The sequence below is a fragment of the Callithrix jacchus genome, chromosome 16 (genome assembly GCF_049354715.1).
Source record: "Callithrix jacchus isolate 240 chromosome 16, calJac240_pri, whole genome shotgun sequence".
In the NCBI taxonomy this organism is placed as follows: Eukaryota; Metazoa; Chordata; class Mammalia; order Primates; family Cebidae; genus Callithrix; species Callithrix jacchus.
Genome location: NC_133517.1, coordinates 98,081,441 through 98,108,506, shown reverse-complemented (window position 1 = coordinate 98,108,506; position 27,066 = coordinate 98,081,441). Strand labels below are relative to the sequence as shown.

The 27,066-nt window shown below is 37.0% G+C and overlaps 1 protein-coding gene across 7 annotated transcripts in view; it reads right to left on the bottom strand.

Moving 5' to 3' along the window:
- The window catches only part of STK3 (serine/threonine kinase 3), a 352,806-nt gene that overhangs the window by 278,167 nt on the left and 47,573 nt on the right, over window positions 1–27,066 (bottom strand). For all 7 annotated transcript variants that reach the window (XR_013528197.1, XR_013528198.1, XR_008477026.2 and 4 more), the window contains exons 2-4: window positions 23,337–23,417; window positions 16,259–16,387; window positions 2,965–3,079 (exon numbers count right to left, since the gene is read on the bottom strand). Coding sequence is in view for 4 of the 7 variants with exons in the window: in XM_035277381.3 (XP_035133272.1) it covers window positions 2,965–3,079; window positions 16,259–16,387; window positions 23,337–23,417 (325 nt within the window). In the remaining 3 variants the exon portion in view is untranslated. The remainder of the gene's footprint in view (window positions 1–2,964; window positions 3,080–16,258; window positions 16,388–23,336; window positions 23,418–27,066) is intronic.

Below are 27,066 nucleotides of genomic sequence, written 5' to 3'. Positions count from 1 at the left end.
ACACTATCAAAGATAACCAGGCATAGACGAAAACAATAAAAAACAAGAGAAACAATATAAAATAGAAAGAGACCCACAGGAGAGTAACATTTAAAAAGTTAGCAGACAAAATTAGACTATAATTAATATGTTCTAGGATATAAGCCTAGACAACAAAGTGAGACTCTGTCTCTTCAAAAAAATTTTAAAAATTAGCCAGGCATGTTAGTGCATGACTGTGGTCCCAGCTACTCAGGAAGCTGAAGTGGATAATCACTTGACCCCAGGAGGTCAAAGCTACAGTGAGCCATGATCATACCACTGCACTCACACCTGAGTGACAGAGCAAGAACCTGCCTCAAAAACAAAAATAAATTATGTTCTGGGATATAAAATACTACAAGATTTCTGGAATAAGATCTTTAAAAGGCTAAAAGGAATCACTAACCTAGAATTCTTTAGCCAAAAATATACTGTTCAGAAATGAAGTGAGGGGTCAGGCATGGTAGCTTACACCAGTATTCCTAGCACTATGGAAAGCCAAGTCAGGAGAATTGCTTAGGACCAGGAATTGAAGACCAGCCTGGGCAACATAGCTAGACCCCATCTCTACAAAAAAAAAAAATTCGTTTTAATTAGCAAGCCAGGGGGACATGCTCCTGAAGTCCTAGTTACTCAGGAGGCTAAGACTAGAAGATCCCTTGAGCCCAGGAGTTCAAAGTTGCAGTGAATTGTGATCACACCATTGCATTCCAGCCTGGGCAAAAGAGTGAGAACCTGTTTCAAGAAAGGAAAAAGGAAAACAAGAAGTAAAATAACATTTTCACCAATAAAAAATAAAAAAAGAACAGATCTTGTCATCATCATGCCCACACATAAGGAAATACTAAAGGACATTCTTTAGGCAATCGAGAAATCCAGAAAGAAATAAAGAACAATAAAAAGCATATATAGATGAGTAAATATAAACATCTGTGATATAAAATAACAATATAAAATCACAAGAATTCCTTGTGCTATTTAAAATGTATACAGAATTTAAAGAAACAAAGTGTATCACAAGAAACAAAAGACCATACAAGTTCTTAAAAACAAATTGCCATATTCTTAGGAAAAGATTGTTTTATGACCATGAAAACAATTACTGGAGTGAGTTTTACCCTGTTTAATCAAAGACCACTGTTACACTGGTCACATTTTTGAAAGCAAGTCAATCAGAAATAGTCAGGCGTCTGAAATTCAGATAATCAAGAGTATCTCTCCAGTGAACAAATGCTTACAATGTGAAGATATTTTTTTAAATGAGATAATACATATCCTTGTATTACTAACCTTAACAATAATGGTACTCTTTACAGATAATAAATAAATGAAGAAAAAACGTCCTTGCATTTGAAAAGAAAGATACAAATATTCCTGTGATTTAATAGGAAGTGTCATCAAGGCAACACTCAGAAACGATAACCTGCAGCTCCTGATCAATCTCTTGTGCAGTTCTGGGTTCCTTTTCATATCTGGATATTAGACTCTTACCATGCCACCCCTGAACCCAGGGTACCTGTTGTGTAAGAGTAACAACTACACTATTCCAAGTGTACAACTCCCCGGCATGCTCAGTGGACTATGTCTTATAAGAAAGAATATGAATGGGTAAAATCTTCTCTTTGACAACTGATGAAGAGTTTGATCTCATCTATACCTATACCTGAAGATAATGATCTCATCTATACCTATCTTTAAAAACCATAGTATATCTTCACAGTTGTAATTATTGGCAACGAGAATTAAACTACTTGGATCAAACACTTCGCATCTACTCAAAACCGTAACATTAACACTTAAAACCAAGAAAACAGAGAGGTTTAAAATTTTCGGCTTCACAGGCTTTTACTTCGTATTCCTACTTGATAACTTTAAATACCAAATGCACTGAGTTTAGCCCTGAAATAATTTTAAAACACTTCACAAAATGGAATACAATTATTTTCCACAGAAGCACTGTTCCGCCACTCAAGAGTCATCTGATTTACATAAACGCTAGTGGAGCATCATAGAAATTCTAAAACATATAATTAGAATGTCACAGATCACTTAATCTAGTCTGTCAAAACAGGGATTATTTCAATTTCTGTTTCACTTCCCTTAAAAGAAATCCTATTTAGAGAAAATAGTAAATTAAACTTACAATGTACTTCCGAAATCAAACTTTAAAATGATTCTGGTTAACCACAAATTGACTGAAGCAGTTAACAATTTTTTCTGAACGTATTTTACTGAAACGTGGCTGACAATATATAATAGTGTTACTAATACAGAATTACAAATTATTTCACTGATTCAAGAAAAAAAGGTCACTTTGGTCCATACAAACTGTCCAAATAAACTAGAGGCATTACTAGCCTAAAGTAAACAATTCTGTAAATAGCACTTCTACTTGTAGAGTTAAAACAATCATAAAGGGCTTACATGAAATAATACATTTCACTAAGCTGAATTTATAGAAATGTTTATATATTTATCACTTTCACACATCCTGCCAATATTTGCGAAAATACAAAAATGTTTTCGATTATTTTTAAAAATTCAAAAACAAGTAATTTCTTCAAATATTACCAGCCATAAATTATAATACAGAAAATTTAAGTAAATACTATGAATATCATAAACTTTAAATAAAATTCTAGCCATAATTTATAAAACTCACATTGTTAAACAACACATATACACTGTTCCAAATGAAGAAGAGAAGTACTCTGTGACACACCAGAAATTATTCTAATAAATAAATTAAATAATCATGTAGTTCCTAAATCTGTCACAGAAAGATATGTGGCTGGTTCTCACACCTCCTACTAGATATCTTTACACCACTTAAAATCTTTTCTTTTTTCGCTATTATTTTCTTTCTAACAAAATATCAACTAGTCAGATGCTAAAATATGATCTTTAGAAATGAGATTAGCAAAACAATTTTAAAATACTTACTGTCTTGTTTCGTAATCTAATTATGTCTGAGACAGAGCCAGCACCACAGTACTCCATAACAATCCAGAGGTCTGTATTCTTAAAATAACTGCCATAGTACTTTACAACATATGGGCTAAAGGAAAATACATAAACAATTAAATTTAGTTAATTCCCAACAGAATTTTTTTCTTAATCCCAACACAAACTATTTTCAACATTTCATAATGTTCCAATAAGTTAAATAAGTAAATTTCTGTTGTACATCAAATACTCAATATCTAGAGTTCACGAACTATGCATAATTAGGCTTTAATTCATGGATAAATTTAATAGGATTACAAAACAGAAGAGGCCCAAATGTTTTGAGTGATTCTGAAGAAAATAAGACTTCATTCTGGCAAAGAACTTACTACTACTTAACATGAGGAATAAATGAAAAATTTTCCCTTTAACTAAAGCATTTTAAATATAAGTCTTCTAAAGGATTTTACATAAAAGAATTATTTTAAATTTTCTTTCATTCTGGCTTTTGAAAATTCTAGAGGAAAAAAATATAAATTTTTCTGCTTTAATTTATAGAATTAAAATATTAGCAATTTAATTTCTAAACTCAGGTCTTATGTCTTCCAGAGGAGAATAAACTATGTTTATAGTCAAGTTGTCTTCAGGAATATTTAAAAACGAGTAAATGACCATCAGCAGTAATATTTCTTATGAATAAACCACATATATTGATATATGAGAAATCTTACCTATCTCAAAAAGGCAGAATACCATATTCACAAAATACATAAAGATAGAAAATATAAGACAGCAGAAACTAAACAGAACACAACTTAAATGCTACAAGAGCTCAAATGAGGAAATAACGTTAGAGTCATCCAAAGGGAACTTTGTGGAAGAAGTGAGATTTGAATGAGATTATGAAAGAAAAGTTTAAACTCCAAAGTGTAGATAGAGAAGGGGGTAAGAATATTCTAGAAAAGAGAAAGACCATGAACAAAGGTACACAAATAGGAAAAAACCAAGTATGACATGTAAGAGGACAACTTGTTCAAATAACTACTTCTATCTAGTAGTAGCTACAATCAAAAACAGTAGTTATTTTGCTGGGCACTAATGTAAGACAAATAAGACATAGAAACAAATAGGAAAAAAAAATTGAAAGTATGATAAAAGAACATGTAGAGACTCTACCAATTGTGGAAGTTAAGAGAAGACTTCCAGGGAAGACTTCTTAGTACAGCCTTTAAAATTTTAGCCATGCTCTGACATTGAGGCAGTAATAAATATCCTACCATCCAAAACAAAACAACAAAAAAAAAACAGGACCAGATGGATCCACAGCTGAATTCTAGCAGATGTACAAAGAAGAGCTGATACCATTCCTGCTGAAACTACCCCAAAAAACTGAGGAAAAGGGAATGCTCCCTAACTCATCCTATGAAGCCAGCATCATTCTGGTACCAAAACCCGGCAGAGATACAACAAAAAAAGAAAACTTTAGGCCAATATCCTTGATGAACACCAATGCAAAAGTCCTTAACAAAACATTAGCAAACCAAATCCAGCAGCATATAAAAAACCTTACCCACCATAATCAAGTAGGCTTTGTCTTTGGGATGCAAGGTTGGTTAAACATACACAAATCAATAAATGTGATTCATCACATAAACAGAACTAAAGATGAAAACCACATGATTATCTCAATAGACCCAGAAAAGGCTTCCAATAAAATTAAATGTCCATTCATGTTAAAAACTCTCAATGAACTAGGTATTGAAGGAACATACCTCAAATAGTAAGAGCCATATATGAAAACCCCACAGCCAACATCATACTGAATGGGCATAAGTTGGAAGCATTCCCCTTGAAAACCAGCACAAGACAAAGATGCATTCTCTCACCTCTCCTATTCAACATAGTAATGCAAGGCCTGGCAAGGGCAATCAGACAAGAGAAGGAAATAAAGGTCACCCAAATAGGAAGAGAGGAAGTCAAACTATCCCTGTTTGCAGATGACACGATCCTATATCTAGAAAACCCCATAGCCTCAGCCCCAAAGCTTCTTAAGCTGATAAACAACTTCAGTAAAGTCTCAGAATACAAAAGCAATGTGCAAAAATCACTAGCATTCCTATACACCAGCAAGAGTAAAGCCAAGAGCCAAATCGGGAACTAACTCCCATTCACAACTGCTGCAAAAGAATAAAAAACAATGGATGACAGCAAACTAGGGAGGAAAAGATCTCTACAAAGAGAACTATAAAATACCGCTCAAAGAAATAAGAGATGACATAAAGAAATGGGAAGACATTCCATGCTCAGTGATAGGAAGAATTAGTATCATTAAAATGAGGTCAGGCACAGTGGCTCACGTCTGTAAACCCAGCACTTTGGGAGGCTGAGGCGGGTGGATCACTTGAAGTCAGGAGTTCGAGACCAGCCTGGCAAACATGGTGAAACCCCTTTCTCTACTAACTACAAAAATTAGCTGGGCATGGTGGCACATACCTGCAATCTCCGTTACTTGGGAGGCTGAGGCAGGAGAATCACTTGAACTTGGGAGGCAGAGGTTGCAATGAGCCAAGATAGCGCCACTGGGCAACAGAGCAAGACTCCATCTCAAAAATATGTATCTATTTACACATATACACACATATATCATTAAAATAGCCATACCGCCCAAAGCAATTTATAGATTCAATTATCTATTCTTATTAAAACTATCATTTGAGATTCTGCACAGAACTAGAAAAAACTATTTTGAAATTCACATGAAACCAAAAAAAGAGCCCAAATAGCCAAGGCAATCCTAAGCAAAAGAACAAAGCTGTAGGCATCATACTACGTGACTTCAAACTATACTACAGGGCCACAGTAACCAAAACAGCATGGAAATGATACCAAAAAAAATGACACATATATTAAGGAAACAGAATAAAGAACCCAGAAATAAGACCACAATACTACAAATATGTGATCTGTGACAATGACAGACAGTGGAAAAAGGATTACCTATTCAATAAATCATGCTGTGATAACTGGCTAGCCATATGCAGAAGACTGAAACTAGACTCCTTCCTTATATCACATATAAAAATTAAACTCAAGATGGATTAAAGGCTTAAATGTAAAACCCCAAACTATAAAAACCCTGGAAGATAACCTAGGCAATACCATTCAGGACATACACATGGGCAAAGATTTTATGACAAAGATACCAAAAGCAACAACAAAAGCAAAAATTGGCAAATGGGATCTAATAAAATTGAAGAGCTTCTGTACAGCAAAAGAAACTATCAAGAGAGGCCGAACACAGTGGCTCACGCCTGTAATCCCAGCACTCTGGGAGGCTGAGGCGGGCGGATCATAAGGTCAAGAGATCGAGACCATCCTGTCCAACATGGCGAAACTCCGTCTCTACTAAAAATACAAAAATTAGCTGGGCATGGTGGCATGCGCCTGTAGTCCCAGCTACTTGGGGAGCTGAGGCAAGAGAATTGCTTGAACCCAGGAGGCAGAGATTGCAGTGAACCAAGATTGTTCCACTGCACTCCAGCCTGGGGCCTGGTGACAGAACAAAACTCGGAAGGAAGAAAGGAAGGGAGGGAGGGAGGGAGGGAGGGAGAGAGGGACTACCAAGAGAGTAAACAGACAACCTACAGAATGAGAGAAAATTTTTGAATAAACTATGCATCCAACAAAGGTCTAATATCCAGCAGCTATAAGGAACTTAAACAGATCTACAAGAAAAACAAAACAACCCCATTAAAAAGTAGGTAAAGGATATAAACAGACACTTTTCAAAAGAAGACCTACATGTGGCCAACAAGCCCTGGATGAAGAAAAGCTCAACATCACTGGTCATTAGAGAAATGCAAATCAAAATCACAATGAAATACCATGTTACACCAGTCAGAATGAATATTATTAAAAAGTCAAAAAAAAAAAAATAACAGATGCTGGTGAGGTTGTGGAGAAAAAGAAATGCTTATACACTGTTGGTGAGAATGTAAATTAGTTCAACCATTGTGGAAGACGGTGTGGCAGTTCCTCAAAGACCAAGAGACAGAAATGCCATTCAACCTAGCAATCCCATTACTAGATATATACCCAAAGGAATATAAATTGTTCTATTATAAAGACACATGCATGCTTATATTCACTGCAACTAGCACTCTTCACAATAGCAAAGACATGGAATCAACCAAAATGCCCATGAATGATGGACTGGATAATGAAAATGTGGTACATACACACCATGGAATACCATGCAGCCATAAAATAGAACAAAGTCATGTCCTTTGCAGAGACATGGATGGAGCTGGAGGCCACTGTCCTTAGGAAACTAACACAGGAACAGAAAACCAAATACCACATGTTCTCACTTATAAGTGGGAGCTAAACAATGAGAACACATGGACACACAGAGCGAACAACACACACTGGGGAATATCAGAAGGTGGAGGGTGGAAAGAGGGAGAGGATCCAGAAGAATAACTAATGGGTACTAGACTTAATACCTGGGTGATAAAATAATCTGCACAACAAACCCCCATGACACAAGTTTACCTATGTAACAAACCTGCACATGTACCCCTGAACTTAAAATAAAAGTTAAAAATAAATAAAAATAGCAGTCATTTAAAAAATATTTTTCTGTTATAATTAAATTTTATATTAAAAACAAAGGCAAGAAATACAAAATACAAAAAAATTGATTATGTCTTGAAGTCTAAGGTAGAACAGAGTGGTTAGAGCTAAAGGGCCTAAATTCAGTCCTGTTTTATCCCTCCATTACCTCTTACACAGACTTGCTTCCCACTGGTCTCTTTGTCACAGTTTTCTCCCCACTTCGAATCTGTGCTACATACAGTTGACAAGGTACCTTACTTTAAATCAGATGTAAAATAAGCTGATCATTCTGCTCCTCTAGTTAAACAAAAATACTCCAATAGCTCTCCATTACCCAAAGGAAAAGGTCCTACCTGCTTCATATCACATGTAAGTTCTTTCAAAGTCTACCTTGTACCCGTATCTCTGATCACTTTCTATCTCATACCTTAAATTTCCAGGTATATTTAGCTTTGCTAGGTCTTGGGAATGGAAAGTATGTATTAGGAGTTCATAAATGAACCATTTAAGAAAAGTGCTTGTTTACAAACAAATGAAATTAAATACAGACGTTGAACTTCAATAACATACTTTCTTTACATGTACTTCTTTGAGGTACTGAGCCTATGTGGAAACTTTTATAGGGAGTAGTGTTTCTAACACCTGGCTGTGCATCAGAGCCACCTGTGACCCAAGCACATACTCCTTTGAGGTTCTAATTTGGTAGGTTTTTGAAGGCTCTATCAGTGACTCTGATATAGACTCAGAGTTAAGCTTCACTCCACCAGTGGATAGACTGCATATCCTTCAGAAAAAAAATTTTTTTTTTTTTTTTTTTTTTTTTTTTTTTTTTTTTTGGAGATAGAGTCTCACTCTGCCACCTAGGATAGAATTCAGTGGCACCATCTCGGCTCACTGCAGTGTCTGCCTGAGTTCAAACAATTCTCGTCCCTCACCCGTCAAGTAGCTGGGATTACAAGCCTGTGTCACCACACTCAGCTAATTTTGGTAATTTCAGTAGAGATAGGGTTTCACCAAGTTGGTTCACCACAACCTCTGCTTCCTGGGTTCAAGCGATTCTCCTGCCTCAGCCTCCTGTGTAGCTGGGATTACAGGTGTGTGCCACCACACCTGGCTAATGTTTTGTATTTCTACTATACTCACTTTAATCCAAGGCACCAACATCTTTTAAAATGTATATTTTATTATTACTCACATATCATGAGGCCAACAGATCAGGAAACTATTGCAATTGAAAAGATATACTGCTATATATACAGCTCCCAAGAGGTGGAGGTGTGCTGTGTCACAGGCGGCTCCACAGGGACAGTTAGGAGGGTTAGTTAGGAGGCAGAGAAAGTGAGGAGAGGGAAAGTGGGCAAGAATCTTTATGTGGTTTCTGTGGGAGAGAACAGTTCAGACAGGGTAAAACAGGTTTAGGATTGGCTACTTTGAGTATTTCAAGTGGGTTCTGGGGCGCAGGGTTTTCTCTGGTTGTCTGGTACCTAGCCCTGAGGCAATCTGGGCAGGGAAAAAGTTGACCCTAGAGTGTGACCATGGAGGTGGTGGGGTGTTTGGGGTCTAGATAGGTCGATGTGCATATGAAAGACATCCTCACACGGGAGGCAGTTTGCTGTCTCTAGGAATTAGCTAACCCTGAGAAGGGCAGTCGCCTCGGTTTTAGCAAGGTCCCAGATATCAAAGCATTAAGGATACAGAAAATAAAAAGATATGCTTAATACAATCTCCTGCATGGACTAACATCACTTTTTAATTGGTCTCCCTATATTTACATTTGCTTCCCTACAATCTAGCTTTCATTCAGCAGCCACAGAAACCTTAAAAGTATAAATTACATCATGTTATTCCTCTACTTAAAATTCTTCACTGATTTTTTTTTCTTGTATATCAAACAAAGCCCATTATCATTACATTTGTTTTGAGGCCCTTCATGGTCAGGCTTCTGCCGACATATGCAATGCCATTATGTTCTACTCATATGTGGAATCTTCCTCAGAAATAGTGTTCAAATTGCAGGTAAGAAAGCCGGGGGGTGCTCAGGGACACGCTGAACAGGCCAGGAGGAAATGCTCTATTCTGCCATAAGAGTTGTCTCTTCCCTTTGCTCAGCAAACCTAACTCATTAATCAGGACTCAGCTTAGGTATGACCTCCCTGGGAAAGCTTTCTCTGAATCCCCAAACATGAGGTGTTAGGTATCTCTTCCAACCCACACAGTTACCCATATCTATCCCATCACAGGTCTTAACCACACTGTGTATTAAAACAGCCTACCCATTCAACTGTCTCTTCCAGCTCAGTGAAAATCTCTCTAAAGCCTGAGACCCATTCTTTATTATATCTCTTCTGAGAACATAACAGGGCTAGACTTAGGAGTAGGTGGTACTCAATACATATTAGTTAAATGAGTAAAAAGAGGATAAATGTGTGCTGAGTCATAAAAATGTATTTCTCTTTATTTAGATTTGAAAAATTCTTTCTCCAGCATATAAGCACCAGGAGGGTAGGGGCTATGTCAATTGTGGTTCCCTTGTATCCATATTACCTGGCACATAGTATTGCTAACCAGCTGTTGCCTCATGCCTTGAGAGTGCTTCACTTTGAACTGTTGGAATCTTTTTACAGGCATTGCTTTCTTCAACACTGGCCCTGGAATAGGGTAAATGTTGGTTCTTATTGCATCTCAGTTACTAACTAGCACTGTGATCTTGGGCAATTCACGTAAAAGCTCTAGGTGTCATTTTCTATACCTGCAAAATTGTTTTTAAATATGCTTTAGCATTATAAGACTTTTCCTCAAATAAAAAGTTCAAAAGAGTCCACTATATTAAAAAAAAAAAAAAAGCAATAATGAGGTTCTGATTCTACACCATTCTTCAGCAAGGAAACAACCCTAAAAGTACCTCCTTAGAGCAGAGTATGGTTGGAAAAACACTAAGCTAGCTGACCACAAAAGTGTAGCCTAGAACTAATAGTCTACAATTTATCCACACATCTACAACCCTCTGATCTTTGACAAACCTGTCAAAAACAAGCAATGGGGAAAGGATTCCCTATTTAATAAGTAGTGTTGAGAAAACTGGCTAGCCATATGCAGAAAGCTGAAACTGGATTCCTTCCTTACACCTTATACAATTAACTCCAGATGGATTAAAGATTTAAACATAAGACCTAACACCATAAAAACCCTAGAAGAAAACCTAGGCAAAACCATTCAGGACAAAGGCACAGGCAAGGACTTCATGACTAAAACACCAAAAGCAATGCCAACAAAAGCCACAATAGACAAATGGGATCTAATTAAACTTAAGAGCTTCTGCACAGCAAAAGAAACTAATCATTAGAGTGAGCCAGCAACCAACAGAATGGGAAAAAAATTTTGCAATCTACCCATCTGACAAAAGGCTAATAATCAGAATCTACAAAGAACTTAAACAAATTTACAAGGAAAAAAAATCAAAAAGTGGGCAAAGGATATGAACAGACACTTCTCAAAATAAGACATACAGCCAACAAACATATGAAAAAAAGCTCATCATCACTGGTCATTAGAGAAATGCAAATCAAAAATACACTGAGATAATCTCACACCAGTTAGAATGGCGAACATTAAAAAAATCAGGAGACAACAGATGCTGGAGAGGATGTGTAAAAATAGGAACACTTTTACACTGTTGGTGTAAATTCGTTCAACCATTGTGGAAGACAGTGTGGCAATTCCTCAAAGATCTAGAACCAGAAATACCACTTGACCCAACAATCCCATTACTGGGTACATATCCAAAGGATTATAAATCATTCCATTATAAAGACACATGCACACATATGTTTACTGCAGCACTATTTACAATAGCAAAGACTTGGAATCAACCCAAACGCCCATCAATGATAGCCTGGATAAAGAAAATGTGGCACACATACACCATGGAATACTATGCAGTCATAAAAAAGGATGAGTTCGTGTCCATTGCAGGGACATGAATGAAGCTGGAAACCATCATTCTCAGCAAACTGACACAAGAACAGAAAACCAAACATCGCATGTTCTCACTCATAAGTGCGTGCTGATCAATGAGAACACAGGGACACAGGGAGGGGAACATCACACACCAGGGTCTGTCCAGGGGTGGGAGGGGGCTAGAGGAGGGATAGCAGAGGTTTGGGGGACTGGGTAGGGATAACATTAGGAGAAATACCTAATGAAGACGATGGGGGGATGAATTCCGCAAACCACCATGGCACATGTATACCTATGTAACAAACCTGCATGATCTGCACATGTATCTCAGAACTTAAAGTATAATAAAAATAAATATTTATTTATTAAATGTCTACTCTGTACCTGGTACTGAATGGGCACTGAACATTCAGCAATAAACAAAGCAGATGGGCTCCCTTCAACATTTATGCCAACATGCAGTATTCAGTCCATTATTAAATATTCACTTAAAATGAACAAAATAAAACATTAAAACACCCCCTTTGGTCTTTTTATTGAGTGTAGAAAGCAAGACAATTTACCAAATTCCCAAATATCTGAATGTATTACGAACAAAGTTAAATTTCAGAACTGCACATCTCATTTTCCCTAACCAACATGTCAGTGTATTATGTGGGAATTTTTCAATTCATACTGTTTTCTTCCAATCATTTTTATGCTAATTTCTTAATAACATGTTTACATTAATACTAGCAATTGGTAGCTAAAACCCAAGTTTGTCCCTGTTATTTCCTTTTTTTTTTAAGACGAAGTCTTACTCTGTCACCTGGGCTGGAGAGCAGTGGCACGATGTCAGCTCACTGCAACTTCTGCCTCCCAGGTTCAAGTGATTCTTCTCCCTCAGCCTCCCAAGTAGCTGGAATTACAAGCACCCACCACCATGTCCAGCTAATTTTTGTATTTTTAGTAGAGACGGAGTTTCACCATGTTGGCCAGGATGGTCTCGAACTCCTGACCTCAGATGATGCGCCCGCCTCGGCCTCCTAAAGTGCTAAGATTACAGGCATGGGCCACCATGTACAGCCCTAATTTATTTTTCACTTGCCCTATCTTTTAGCATTTTAGGGTCTTTTAACCAACTAATTTTTTGATCCTTTGCAACTCATACTTACAATATAAATTTGACAGCAAAATCTAAAAGGCAGAAACCATTTTTCACTAATATTTGCTTTGCCATTTATTTTGTTCAACAAATATTTGAGAAGTACCTCAAATAAAGAATTCTAGAACTTTTATACCACTTTGTAGCAGAATGTGCAAGGCCTTCTGCTATAAAGTGGTTACAAAAGTTCTTGAATTCTATTCCCATTACCTTCCCACTGTATTCTTTACTTTTCTTTCCCTTTCAAAGCTTAAAGTACATAACAAGAATAAGTACCTAATTTCCCTGGGGTTTCTTCAATCTGTAATGCTCTTCCTCATACTCCTCATACGTACCATACCCACTCATTCATTCATCAAAATGCATAGTGCTAGGCACTGAACGGGTGCTAATAAAAAAATATAGATGATTGTTTTTCTTAAGGAATGAAGAGAAGAATAGAGATAGTGATGACATTTCAGAAGGAAAATCTACAAGACTCAGTATCATCAGAAGTATCACAAAAAGGAATAAAAAATGACTCTAAGTCTTGTTAAAAGACTAAGTAGATGATGATGATGCCTTTGACACGCAGGAATTTGAAAGGCTTGTCTGGAATGTTTAAAACTGGTTTTAGAATGTTAAATGTGTAATTCCCTCTGGATATTCTAGTTGAGTTGCCCAAACAGAAATTATTAAATAGAAGCACTCATTAGTATCTGAGTAACCATTATGTGGCAGGATCCAAGGACAATGAATGAAATACAATCCCCAAACTCAAGGAATTAAGACTCAGATGACAGAGAATACAAGTAAACAGGCACTTGAAAGAGAAACTCAGGTAAGAGACTGGAGGTGTAAGCACTAGCTGGAACATGAAGGACCCTGTACGCCACTTTCAGAGACTGGATCTAAGGAGGCAATGGTGAGCCACAGGTTTTAAATGGGGAATGCTTGATTAGATTTGCATTTTAGAAAGAACATTCTAGCTTCAACAAAGATAATGGGTTGAAGGAGGCAAAAAAATGAAAGACGAAGTGAACAAATAAGAAACTGGTGCAGAAATCTGAGCAAGAGTTGACAGGTTCCAAGATGTACAATGATTAAGGGAAGAGATACGTAATAGTAATATTTGAGACCCTGACTTTCCTAGACAATATTCAAAGTACAATGCTATTCCCTGAACTATTTTTAACCATAATAACAAAATAATACTAGCATCAGGCAAGTATAAAGCATCAGGCAAGTATAAAGCCAAGCACTATGCTATCTCATCTCCTATTCTATATCAAATTGTGGGAACCACAGCTGAGGAATGTACCTTTGTTTTCTATAATCACTTGAATTTCCCATGCTATGGAAAATACGTAATGTAATTTAAATATACAGCATACTCTAAAGAAAAGCAAAATTGAACAGATTAAAGCAGCAAAGTTCCTCTAGGATTATTCAGTCACTTCGTTAGCCAAAAAGCTTATAATCTATAGATCCTATGTACTGTTAGGAGAGAGAAAGCTTTCCATAAATGTCTTAATTACAAGGCCCTGAATTGATGAGGGGTAACAATGTATCCAGACTACCCTATGTCACCACCTCTAAGTAACACATGAGAAAATTCTGACAAATAAGACTGAAGCTGAAGGTTTCTGGGAAATCCCCTTCTCTGCTTCTTCCATTCTTCCTCCTGCCTGGAATGCAGACATAAAGCTGGGACTACACAGCCCTGTTATAGCCATGAGATAATAAGCATAAGGACAAACCATATGCTAAGGATGGGGAAGTATAAGAAAAGAAGTCTGAGACATGGCTGTTACTTTGTTGCTGCAGACCTTTTGTTAAGGGAGAAAAAGAAATCCCTCTGTGGTTAAGTAACTTTAGGTTAAACATAGTCGTTACTTATACACTCTGCATCCCTGATAGAATAAAGCCTAGGCTACTTAACATTGCATGAGACACGGCCCAGCTCCGTGGCTCAAGCCTGTAATCCCAGCACTTTGGGAGGCCGAGGCGGGTGGATCACGAGGTCAAGAGATCAAGACCATCCTGGTCAACATGGTAAAACCCCATCTCTACTAAAAATACAAAAAATTAGCTGGGCACGGTGGCGCGTGCCTGTAATCCCAGCTACTCAGGAGGCTGAGGCAGGAGAATTGCCTGAACCCAGGAGGCGGAGGTTGCAGTGAGCCGAGATCACGCCATTGCACTCCAGCCTGGATAACAAGAGCGAAACTCCGTCTCAAAAAAAAAAATTGCATGAGACTCTTCCCACCATCAGCTCCATTTAACTATCCAACCTCATTTCATTCTATTCTCTGTCCCATACTTTCCACTCCAATAATTCTAAATCTTGTCAGAAGAGCACACCCCAATGAGCTGTTTTTACCTTTCTACCTATTCATTCCCTTGACTGTCCCTTATCACTCCATTTCTTTACCAAATTAATTCTTTGTCAGCATTCCAAATTTCCTGGCTCTACAGGCTGAAGAAGATGCCCTGATTTCTTCTCACATCACCCATGTAAGAGTCTGTACAATTAGTGTGCTATATTACAGCTTTTTATGTATACATTTGTCTTCCCAACCTCACTACCAGCCTCTCAAAAAGAAGAAAGTATCTTAGTTCTTTTGGCATTCCTAGATCTTAGCACAGTACCCAGTCAACTGAGGGTGCTCAGTGAATGTTTGTAGAATAAATTAGATTTACATAAAATATAACTTCTTAATTAGTAAAAGTGATTATATAATACAGACTGTTAAATGACCCTTTTAACATCAAAAACTTCTTTTGACTCATAAATTTGTCCTAAAAATGCCCAAGATGTAGTGCGGTGGTGGAATCATAGCCTTGAACTCCTGGCCTGAATCACCCCACCTCAGCTTCCCAGGTAGCTAGGACTACAAGTCCAAGCTACCACACTTGCCTAATTTTTTCTTTTTCGGTAGAGAAAGGATCTCACTATGTTGCCCAGGTTGGCCTTGAACTCCTGGTCTCCTTTACCCTCGATGCTCTGGCCTCCCTAAGGGTTGAAATTACTGGCATGAGCCACCACATCCAGCCTCATTCCTGATTTTAAGCAGAAAAGCTGCAAAGAGCTGTAACCCCTAAAGACACTTGACAAAGCCATCCTCACCTTCCTTAAAGGATTAATCTCACTTCCAATGGGAAGTCAGAAATGAAAACTAAGCCTGGCGTGGTGGCTCATGCCTATAATCCCTGCACTTTGGGAGGCTGAAGCAGATGAATCAACTGAGGTCAGAAGTTGGAGACCAGCCTCACCAACATGAAGAAACCCCACCTCTATTAAAAATACAAAATTATGCAGGTGTGGTGGCATATGCTTGTAATTCCAGCTACTCAAGAGGCTGAAGCAGGAGAATTGCTTGAACCCGGGAGGTGGAGGTTGCGGTAAGCCAAGATCGCACCACTGCCCTCCAGCCTGGGCAACATAGTGAGATCCAGAGCAAAATTACATTTCAAAAAAAGAAAAGAAATGAAATGAAAACTAAACAAATGATCAAAGAATAAATTTTGTTAAATGTTATTAGCAAAACTTATCAAAACAAGGGTAAACAAAGAAATAAAATCTCTTCATACCTGTCACATTGCTGCATTATGGAAATTTCTTTAATTATTTCCTGAAGATCTGATTCAACAGGTACTTGTTTAATTGCGACAACTTGACCAGATTCCTTGTGTATTGCTTTAAATACACTTCCATAAGACCTAAAAGAAAACAAAACATTATTTTTTCCTATCAAATGTCATAACTATAAGATTACAAGTCTACTATGAGTTTCCTGTGGATAGTCTTCTCTAATTTAAAACACTACTTAAATGGTTTTTAAAAATCAAAGTAAACAAGTAAAAATTTTAAAAGTTAATGAATTATATCTTAGCTTTATTGCTTCAACTACAGACTTAAAAATCATTAAGTTAATATATAATGAGTTGCTATTTTTCTCATGAATAAAACAAATAGACTAACGTTTTGTCAACTCAAACAAATGCAGCATTAAGAAGATATAAATGGAAATTAAAAGAATGAAATGTATATTAAAAATAGCCAAAGCCTCAAATTAGGAGAAAAGGCTGATCTCAAGCAAAATGACCCCCAGAATATCAAAAAATCACAGCTGTTCAGAGTACTTACGAGTTAAAGCCTCCAGCTGGGGACCACATTAAAACAAAGTTAGAGAAGCAGGCAATCTGCAGCCATCTGCTTGTACCTGATTTACAGATCCAAGGTCTCTCTTAAAAAATGTTCTTTTCACTACCTTTTCTTCAAGGGAAAAACTACACACTCACGGGTAAATAAAATGAGGAACAGGGTCTGATAGTCACTTGCCTAAAACCTGTCTCCTGAAACTTAGACGCCTGAATATTCGTGTGTTTTTAAAAGCAAAAACAAAGAAGGGAGAAGCCATTTGTATCTTAGTATGAACTCTGAAACGAGCTTAAACACTACTATGTACTGAGTTCTTACTATAAACCAGGTCCTATGCTAGTTGCATGATGAAATTTAACCCTCACAATCATAAGGAAAAACACTATTATTGTCATTAAAAGATGAGAAATAGACCAGAAGGGCCAGAATTCAAACACATCCTGACCTGAAAAATCATGTTTTTCTCACCATATTTTTCTACAGAAGAGAAAGAAGAACAAGCCAATGGAAGACATGGAATGTTTCCTAATATTAGGAATCTATGCAGAATCCCTTTCAAATTTATAATCTTTTAGAATAAGTGAAAAAGAGACAAATAAGTGATAAAGCAGCTACTTCAATAAACTACATTTTATCCTCTCCTCTGTTTCTTTGGGCTCTCTGAAGTAACTTACTTTGGTTTGGTACCCAAAGTCAAATTGGGCTGGGTGTTGGAGAGTGTATGTGTGTGTAACTCCCGTTAAAAGCGATATGTGTACATGTGCATTTCCTTCAAAAGCTAACATAGAATTCAGTGCTAAATCATCTCATGTCAAGTAGGCAACACCATCACTCCTTTCTAAGGACTCCTCAGCACTACGAAAGAGAAACTGCAATCCCCATTTCCCAGAATCTGCTTCCCTCAATGGATCCTCATAAAAATCTGCCGGTGAGAAGAACATGCATGTGTGAATACAAAAAGTTAAGGAGAAACTATTTTTCTCCAGATATAGTTGTAGCAGACGCACTGACAGATACAATGTGCTCAGAGGCCTCCGGCTGCACTTCTGACAGCCACCACAGTAACAGACTGACGTACGTGGTGGGATTTTCTCAAGACTACAGGATTCCAGCAGATTTCCAGAGAGCTTTTGAGAAACACCCACTTCACTGCTTCAGGCTGAGATCTTCAATGCTGACTTCAACCTTCAATCTGTAGCAACAGTTTTCATGAGCTTTGCATCCCTGGCCCCTCCACAATTCATTTGAGCTCCAACCTTTTTTACTAAACTCTTTATATCAGATAGAGTATATAGAGTAGCTTCTCTTTTCCTGACTATATCCTGATAGCAGTACTGTTTTTGGTAGAAGTGGTTCCAAGGGAAAGAATCTTAAAGATGGGAATCTTGAATTCGTTCTTTCTTAGATGTTGATATGGTCTGGCTCTGTGTCCCCACCCAAATCTCACCTTGTAGCTACCATAATTCCCATGTGTTGTGGTAAGGACTCAGTGAAAATGACTGAGTCTCATGCTGTTCTCATGATAGTGAATGGGTCTCACAAGATCTGATGGTTGTCAAAATGGGAGTTTCCCAGCACAAGCTCTTTGCCTGCTGCCAGCCATGTAAAATGTGACCTGCTCTTCTTTGCCTTCTGCCATAATTATGAGGCCACCCTAGCCATGTGGAACTGTAAGTTGATTAAACCTCTTTTGAAAATTGCCCAGTCTCAGGTATGTATTTATCAGCAGCGTGAAAACAGACTAATACAGATGTGCAGACAGTAATGACTTCAATACAAGTAACAAATAGAGTACGTTGGTCTATGGCATTCAGTGGCAAAACAGTTATTTAAATTACCACGCTTAGTTGCCTGGAGACTTAGCAAAGCTTTGAAAGACCAAGTAGCAGTATCAATACAATGCTTGGTGAAAATAAAGTACAAGGACTATAGAATGGGCTGCTGCCTCTGCACTTGAAAAGTTACAGAACAAACATAACAAGCTAAAGGTTTAAATGTCCTGCTCAAGACTGAGAGAATCAGAAAACTTCTGAATGTCTTAATTTTTCACAGAAACAGAGTTGAGATTTCTGTAAAACAAACTCTAGCTAGAGTCTTACTGGAAGCTGAAGTACACTGCAAGTTGAATTCACATCACCACCAAGTCTATCATGTTAAAGTTAAGGCATATAACAGTAAAGACAGGTACCTAGAGAACTGGTATTAGGACATTTAGACGGAGTCTCACTAATCTGAGTACCTTGAACCCCCAAATCCTATCAAGCCTCCCTTGCTATCAAAAGCAACTCTGCCCTCCTGTCTGAGAAAATTAACCTTACAATACCTAAAGACTCTATCTACCTCCTGAGGCAGTCATTTTTCAGGAAAATGGAATGGTCCTCCAAACCGCTCCACCACCACTTCTCATTGCTTCCAGACCCAAAGTTATACTCAACTCCCACAGACACCAGGGAGACAAGTATAAAATGTAACCCCAGCAGCTACTATTCACACTAAAAAAGTTGTAAGACTTTGCCAATTTTTATCAGAACCCTAAAGAATACATGTGAGAACAAATTCTAAGATTTCTAGAGAGAAAAAATTTATTGATATGGATGCAAAACCAGAAATTCCAGACTCAGTGTGTTAGCTCAAACAGCTGGGGGAGTCCCTAACAGCTGCTCAGCAGTTAACTGAAACCTGGACTCGAAAGTGGCCCACAGTAAGTGAAATGCTAAGTGAGCCTCAGTATACACTGAAGGAAGAAGATCAAAGGCTCAAGGAAATGGGATACTAGAAAGGATACATATTACATGTGTCATGCTTACACACTCCCTATGTTTAAGAAAAGGGTCCAGAGGATATCAGCACTGATGAAAGCTCTATTAGTGCAGGAGAAAGATGACAAATTTGCCAACAGTGAAACTGGCTCCTTGAGTTTAATAGATAATGGGATCCCAAGACAAGAGAAGTGGCAACATCTATTCACCCTCAGGTGAGTCCCACCTTGTCTCACAAGGTGGGAACAGTTACCATAATGAGTAACAAAGAAAGGCTAAATTACAGTTTTATTGTATTATACATGTAGGTCTTGATATTAAAGTTACACTGTCTTCATTTAAAAAAAAAAACCTATTAAATGTCATTTAAACACTATATAAAACATACTTGGCACCCTTCTAAAAGGGAGGAGGTAAAATATACACAACATAAAATTTACTATTTTAAACATTTTAAAGCATACAATTCAGTGGCATTTAGTGCATTCACGATGCTGTGTAACAATTACCTGTATTTAGTTCCAAAACATATAGAACCTGCTTTCTGCCTCTATAGATTTATCCATTCTAGATACTTCATGTAAATGAAATCATACAATATGTGACCTTTTGTATCTGGCTTCCTTCACTTAGCATAATATTTTGTAGGTCCAACTACACTGTAACATGCATCAATACTTTACTCCCTTTTACAGCTAAAAGGTCACTGTACAGACATATCACATTTTGTTTATTCATCTGGGATAGCAGATGGACATTTGCTGGTTTCCACATTTTGGCTACTGTAAATAATATGCTACGAGTTGGTACCTTTATAATTAAAAAATATTTAATCATTTCTCTATCACTGGCAAATCTTCCTTTTTATTCCAAATCTTCTATATTTTTGCTCTTTAAGAGGTTTAACTATTTTATTGATCTGTTCAAAAGCATATAAATATATATTTTTTTTTATCATTTCTTTTTTTTTCTTTTAGATGGAGTGTTGCTCTGTCACCTAGCTGGAGTGCAATGGCACGATCTCAGCTCACTGAACCTCTACCTCCCGGATTCAAGCAATTCCCCTGTCTCAGCCTTCTGAGTATCTGGAATCACAGGCACATGCCACCAAGCCCAGCTAATTTTGTGTTTTTAGCAGAGACTGGGTTTCACCATATTGATCAGGCTGGTTTCAAACTCCTGACCTCAGGTGGTCCACCCACCCCAGCCTCCCAAAGTGCTGGGATTTACAGGCATAAGCCACTGTGCCGGCCCATATTTATCACTTCTGATTTCTTCTATCTCATTAATTTCAGTTTTTTCTTTAATTCAATCTTCAGTTTCTTTTGGTATGTTTTATAATTTTTCTAAGTTATTTAAATAAGCACTAAGTTTATTTTTTGCATTTCTTCTTTAGTAATGAAAGAATTTAAACCTTTTCTCTTAATTAGTTCTGCTGTATTCCATAGATATAGGCACAATGTTTTCTCCTTTTTCTTGTTTTGTAGATAATTGATAATATCCTCTTCAATCATCGGGTTACCTTAAATTATGCTTCCTAATCTCCAGTTGGTGTGGATTTTGTCATATTATAATTACTTATTTCTAATTTAGTGAGTCTAACCAGTCAGACGGTTTGTATATTTGTCCTCTCCAACCTCATGTTGAAATGTAATCCCCAATGTTGGAGGTGGAACCTGTTAGCAGATGTCTGGGTCATGGGGTAGTTCCCTCATGGCTTGGTGCTATTCTTGAGAGTCAGTTCTCACAAGATGTGATTGTTTAAAACTGTGTGGCAGGCCAGGTGCAGTGTCTCATGCCTGCAATCCCAACACTTTGGGAGGCCAAGGTGGGCACATCACCTGAGGTAAGGCAATCAAGACCAGCCTGGCCAACATTGTGGAACTTCATCTCTACTAAAAATATGAAAATTAGTTAGGCGTGGCAGCAGGCACCTGTGATCCCAGCTACTCAAGAGGTTGAGGCAGAAGAATCACTCGAACCCAGGAAGCAGAGGTTGCGGTGAACTGAGATCGTAACATTGCATTCCAGCCTGGGCAACAAGAGCAAAACTCCGCCTCAAAAAATAAAATAAAACAAAATCATTAAAAATAACAAAAATAAAAGTGTGTGCCACCTCTGCCCTATCTTGCTCTTGCTCTCACCATGTGAGACATCTGCTCCCTCTTTGCCTTCTTCCATGACTATAACCTTCCTGAAGCCCTTCCAGAAGCAGATGCTGGCACCGTGCTTTTTGGAGTGTCTGCAGAACCATGAACCAATTACATTTTTTTTTATAAATTACCAGCCTCAGGTATTTTTTTAATAACAGTACAAGAACAGCTTAATACAATCAGAAAATGTGACATGTAAAAATCTCTATTTTTTAGAATTTGTAACTTTTATCAATGGTCCATGAACATCCACCAAAAAAGGTCTGCAAGACCATATATATGCATTGTTATACAGACATATAGGTACTTGATATATTTTTACTTCACATATATTTACGTTTCTATAAAATCAAGTTTATTCACCATAACATTGAATCCCTTTATGTCCTTTCTCTTTTCTCTGTTATATCTGTCCAATTCTAAAAGAGATACATTGAAATCTCCCATACAATTATACTTTTATTAGATCCCCTGACATCACTAATAGGTCATCTGTCATAAATTTAGCTCCTATGTTGTCTGACATGTTTTGTTATAAATTGTCTTTGATATCGCTACCTAATATATCTCTTTATTTAGTTGAAATCTTTTAAACCTTAATGTATTTAATATAAATATTGCCAATATTACTTTCTTTTGGTTTTATTTATATATTTATCTCTCACATAATATTTTTTAAAAGAAATATCCTTATAGGCCATGCACAGTGGCCCACAGCTACAATTCTAACAATTTGGAAGGCAGAGGAAGGAGGATCACTTGAGGCCAGGAGTTGGAGACTAGCCTGGGTAACATAGTAAGATCCCATCTCTATTAATAATAAATAGCCTTAGATTTCCATTATTTATTTTACATGCATCTCCTATAAACAGGATATTGCTAGGTTTTGCATGTTCATTTACTCTAACAGTTTGTCTTTTAATGAGAGATTTACCATTTACTGAAAAATACACTTGAGTCTATTCCTTCCATCATATGTTTAGCTTATTATTTTACCTTTTTATTTTCTCTATTTCCTTTTCCTTGTTCTTGCTGATCTAAGCTGCTTTTAATTCTGTTTTGTAACTTCTATTATTTTGAAAATTCTCCTATATTTTGCCATTCCATTAAATGTTCCCTATCTTTCTCTCCACTCAAACCGAGACATGTTTCTCTACTATTATTTTGAAACCATGTCAGCTATTCTTCTGTCTATGCATACTGATTTCCTCACTATTCTTGTCATATCATAGTTACCTTTTCCAAAATAAATGAGCCCCAGGGTCTAAAAGGATGGCCTTATGGTCACTTGTCTAACAAAGTCAAAACTTTAAAGCCTATTAATGAGAATGCCATAAGGGATGAACGAACAAGCCTCTTGAAAATCATTTCACAGCACATTTCTTGCTTTTCCTTTACATATATGGCCTACGTCTCTAAAAAGACATTATTACCAGATTTAGTACAAATTAGTCTTTAAAATTCAATATCACCTGCCAGATTTAATTACTATTAAATACTATTCAAGTCATACAAATATACTCTAGTTGAAAGATTAACACATTTTTTAAATTGTTCTAAAAATATTTACATGCTTTCGTATTTTTTATACTTACCCTTCTCCAAGCTTCTCTAATACATCAAAAACTTCTTCAGGCTGCTTAGTCAAACTGTCTTCACTCAGCTTTTTTAGTTTACTGATTTAAAAAAGAAGAAAGAAAACATTTTCTTTAAGACCTATTACAAAATTTTTAATTTTTTAAAATATATTCAGAAGATTCAACTGATATAAAAACATAAACAGTAAACAGTCTCCTTTCAAGCCCTGTTCCTGCTTGAAAGGAACATGTGCCAGCAACACCTCCAAAAATAAACACTTTTATTAGTTTCTTGTGAAACCTTCATACAAATAAATATGAACACATATTCTTAATTCCTCTCCTTTGAATAGATGAGAAGAATTTTACACACACCCTTCTTTATAAATATTGTTATGTTGTCTACTGTTTTCACTTGACAAAACTATGTTAGTGATGTTTACATACAAGTTAATCATCCCTAATCTGAAAACCTGAAATCCAAAATCCTTCAAGACCTGAAACTTTTTGAGCACCAACATGATACTCACAATGGAAAATTCCACACCTGACCTCATATAATGAGTCACAGTCAAACTGTAATTACATAACACAATTTAAGGAAAAAAGATCCTCCCCAGCCCCCTTCAGCTCTGACATATCTTTTCCGTGCATGCACAGATTCTCCCACCTAAACATCCACAGAAGTAATAAAACCGCACAAGTACAGGCCAGATACACTGACAGCAGGTTTCCCACGATGTCCCACACAGAGCCAAGACTGTGCATTACTTGCTGTGGGTTTTTTTGCTTATTCTCTGTTTTGTGGCATAAAGATAATGTTGAAAATCTGAGTAAGTGACAGAAAAAGAGGAAGCATTTATGCTTATCTCCAGCACAAAAAGTCAAGCTGCTGGAGAAACTGGACAGCAGTGTGGGGGAAATGTCTTAAAAAGACCATGGTGTTGGAATAAACAACCTGAAGAAACAAGATAAATTGTTGAAGTTCTATGCAGAAGTGTCAATGAACAGAAGTTAATGAAAAAATTTTTTTAAACTGCAGAAAACTATAATGAAGACTCAAATGTGTACAGAAAGAGTAAATCTGTCAGCATCATAGAAAAAACATACTACTTAATAGCATGATGAGTGTGGAACAAGCAAAGATATATCATGATGAACTGACAATTGAAGGGACTGTGAATATTCAACAGACCAATTGCAGAAATTTAAGACATAACATTAAATCCTTAAAGATTTGTGGTGATAAAGCAACTGCTGATCATGAAGAAGCAGAGAAATTCATTGATAAGTTTGCCAAGGCCATCACTGACAAAAATCTGACACCAGAACACATCTCTAATGCTGATGAAACATCACAGTTTTGGTGTTAGTGCCCAAGAAAGATGCTGACTACAGCCCCTACAAGATGAGAATGCCAGGGACAGAGTAACTGTGCTGGGAGGTGCTAATGCAGAAGGCAAACTACATGTAAAGCTGCTCTGTGGGAAAGACTGGGTTCATCATTATACTAACAAAAAGGCATGGGTCACCAGGGACATCTTTTCTGATTGGTTTCACAAACATTTTATACCAGTGGCTTAGGTATGCTGCAGGGAAGCTGGATTGGATGATGACTGAAAGATTCTGTTATTCCTTGACACCTGTTCTGCTTATCCTCTAGCTGAAAAATCTCATTAAAAATAATGTTTATTCCATATACTTTCCCCCAAATTTGACTTCATTAATTCAACCATGTGACCAGGGTATCCTTAGAACAATACAGAGTAAATATAAAAACATCTTCTTGAGCAGCCTTCTTGCAGCAGTGAACAGAGGTATGAGCACGGAAGGTTTTCCCAAAAGCAGGTTAGCATTTAGAATGCTGCATATGCTACTGTCAATGACTGGAACACAGTATCTAAACATACAGTTGTGCACACCTGGCACAACCTCTAGCTCAACTATGTTCAGTAATGATGATGAACAAGGCAGTGACTTTGAAGGATTCTGTATGTCAGATAAAAAACAAAAAGATGTTTGACTTCCATACACATACAAAAAAAAAAAAAGCCTTCAGAGTCTGTCAGTAAGTTGGAAAAAATGGATGTCAAATAAGTTTTTAACATTGATAATGAGTCTCCAGTTGTTCATTCATTGACCAATGGTAAAATAGCAGAAATGGGCTGGGCGTGGTGGCTCACGCCTGTATTTCCAGCTCTTTGGGAGGTGGAGGTAGGCAGATCACTTGAGCTCAGGAGATCGAGACCAGCCTGGGCAAAGAGCGAAACCTTGTCCCCGTTAAACACAAAAAAAGCCAGTGGCTCACGCCTGTAATCCCAGCACTTTCGGGGCAGGCGGATCACAAGGTCAGGTGTTCGAGACCAGCCTGGCCAAGATGGTGAACCCCTGTCTCTAGTAAAAATACAAAAATTAGCTGGGTGTGGTGGCAGGCGCCTATAGTCTCAGCTACTCGGGAGGCCGAGGCAGGAGAACCACTTGAACCCAGGAGGTGGAGGTTGTAGTGAGCCGAAATCATGCCACTACACTCCAGCCTAGGTGGCAGAGTTAGACCGTATCTCAAAAAAAGAAAAAAGAAATAGCAGAAATGGTTCCTTTCAATCAAAAATCAGCATCACAAGTGAAAACTAAAAACTTGCCACTGTTTGTTGCTGCTGCTGTTTAAAAGCTGATACAGGTATTGTGATAATGCTACTGTGCTGCTTAATTACCCTGAACGTATTTTTTTCCACTGTGTTAATGTTACGCCATATTTTTTACAGTTTAACTGTACTTATGCATGAATAAGTATAAGAAAATGATTGCTAATCAGTAGCAGGTATTCAGAGACAGAAATGATGGTGATTCCAAACAACCCCACAGACTGTCCACATGGGTGGCTGAGATAGTGACACCTTTCTGATGTTTGAATGTACGCAAACTTTGTTTCATACAGAAAATTACTTAAAATACTGTGTAACATTACCTAGAGGCTATGTGTGTAAGGTATATATAAAATAAATTTCATGTTTGGCCTTGGGTACCAGACCCAAGAAATAAGGTATCTCATTATGTACATGCAAATATTCCAAAATACAAAAAAAAAAAAAAGTATCAGAAATCTGAAAAACTTCTGGTCCCAAGCAATTAAGATAAGGGATTCTCAACCTGTACAAAGCATCATCATTCTTTTCTACAGCTAAATCCTGTTCGGTTGCAGAAATACAGCATATCTTACTTGCCCAGTCCTTTGCTTATGGACATCCGCCTTCTCTTTTGACACAATAAACAAGGCTGCAATGAGTAACCTTATTTATAAGTCAATTAATACATGTGCTAATATATATGTGGAATAAATTCCCAGAAATGAAACTGACATCAAGAGAATACAGATACATTCATACATACATAAATATAAAAATACATATACTGACAAATAAGTATATATGTAATCATGTAAACATCAATATAACTTTAATAATGTAGTATAACTAACATAAGATCACTATTGTAATAACCATAATGGTAATTATTAAAATTGTTAGTTACATTATGGTATATTTTACCTACTATAATCGTATGTTATATAAATATATATACACATATACTGATTTCAGCAAGTTGTCCTCCATAGAGTTTGTAGCAATTTATTCTCCAACAAGTAATGTATTAGAGCCCTTCTTTCCCACAGTTCCACCAATCGGATATTTAATCGAATTATTTGGATTTTAGCCAATCTGTGATGAAAACTTACTAGCACAGTTTAGAC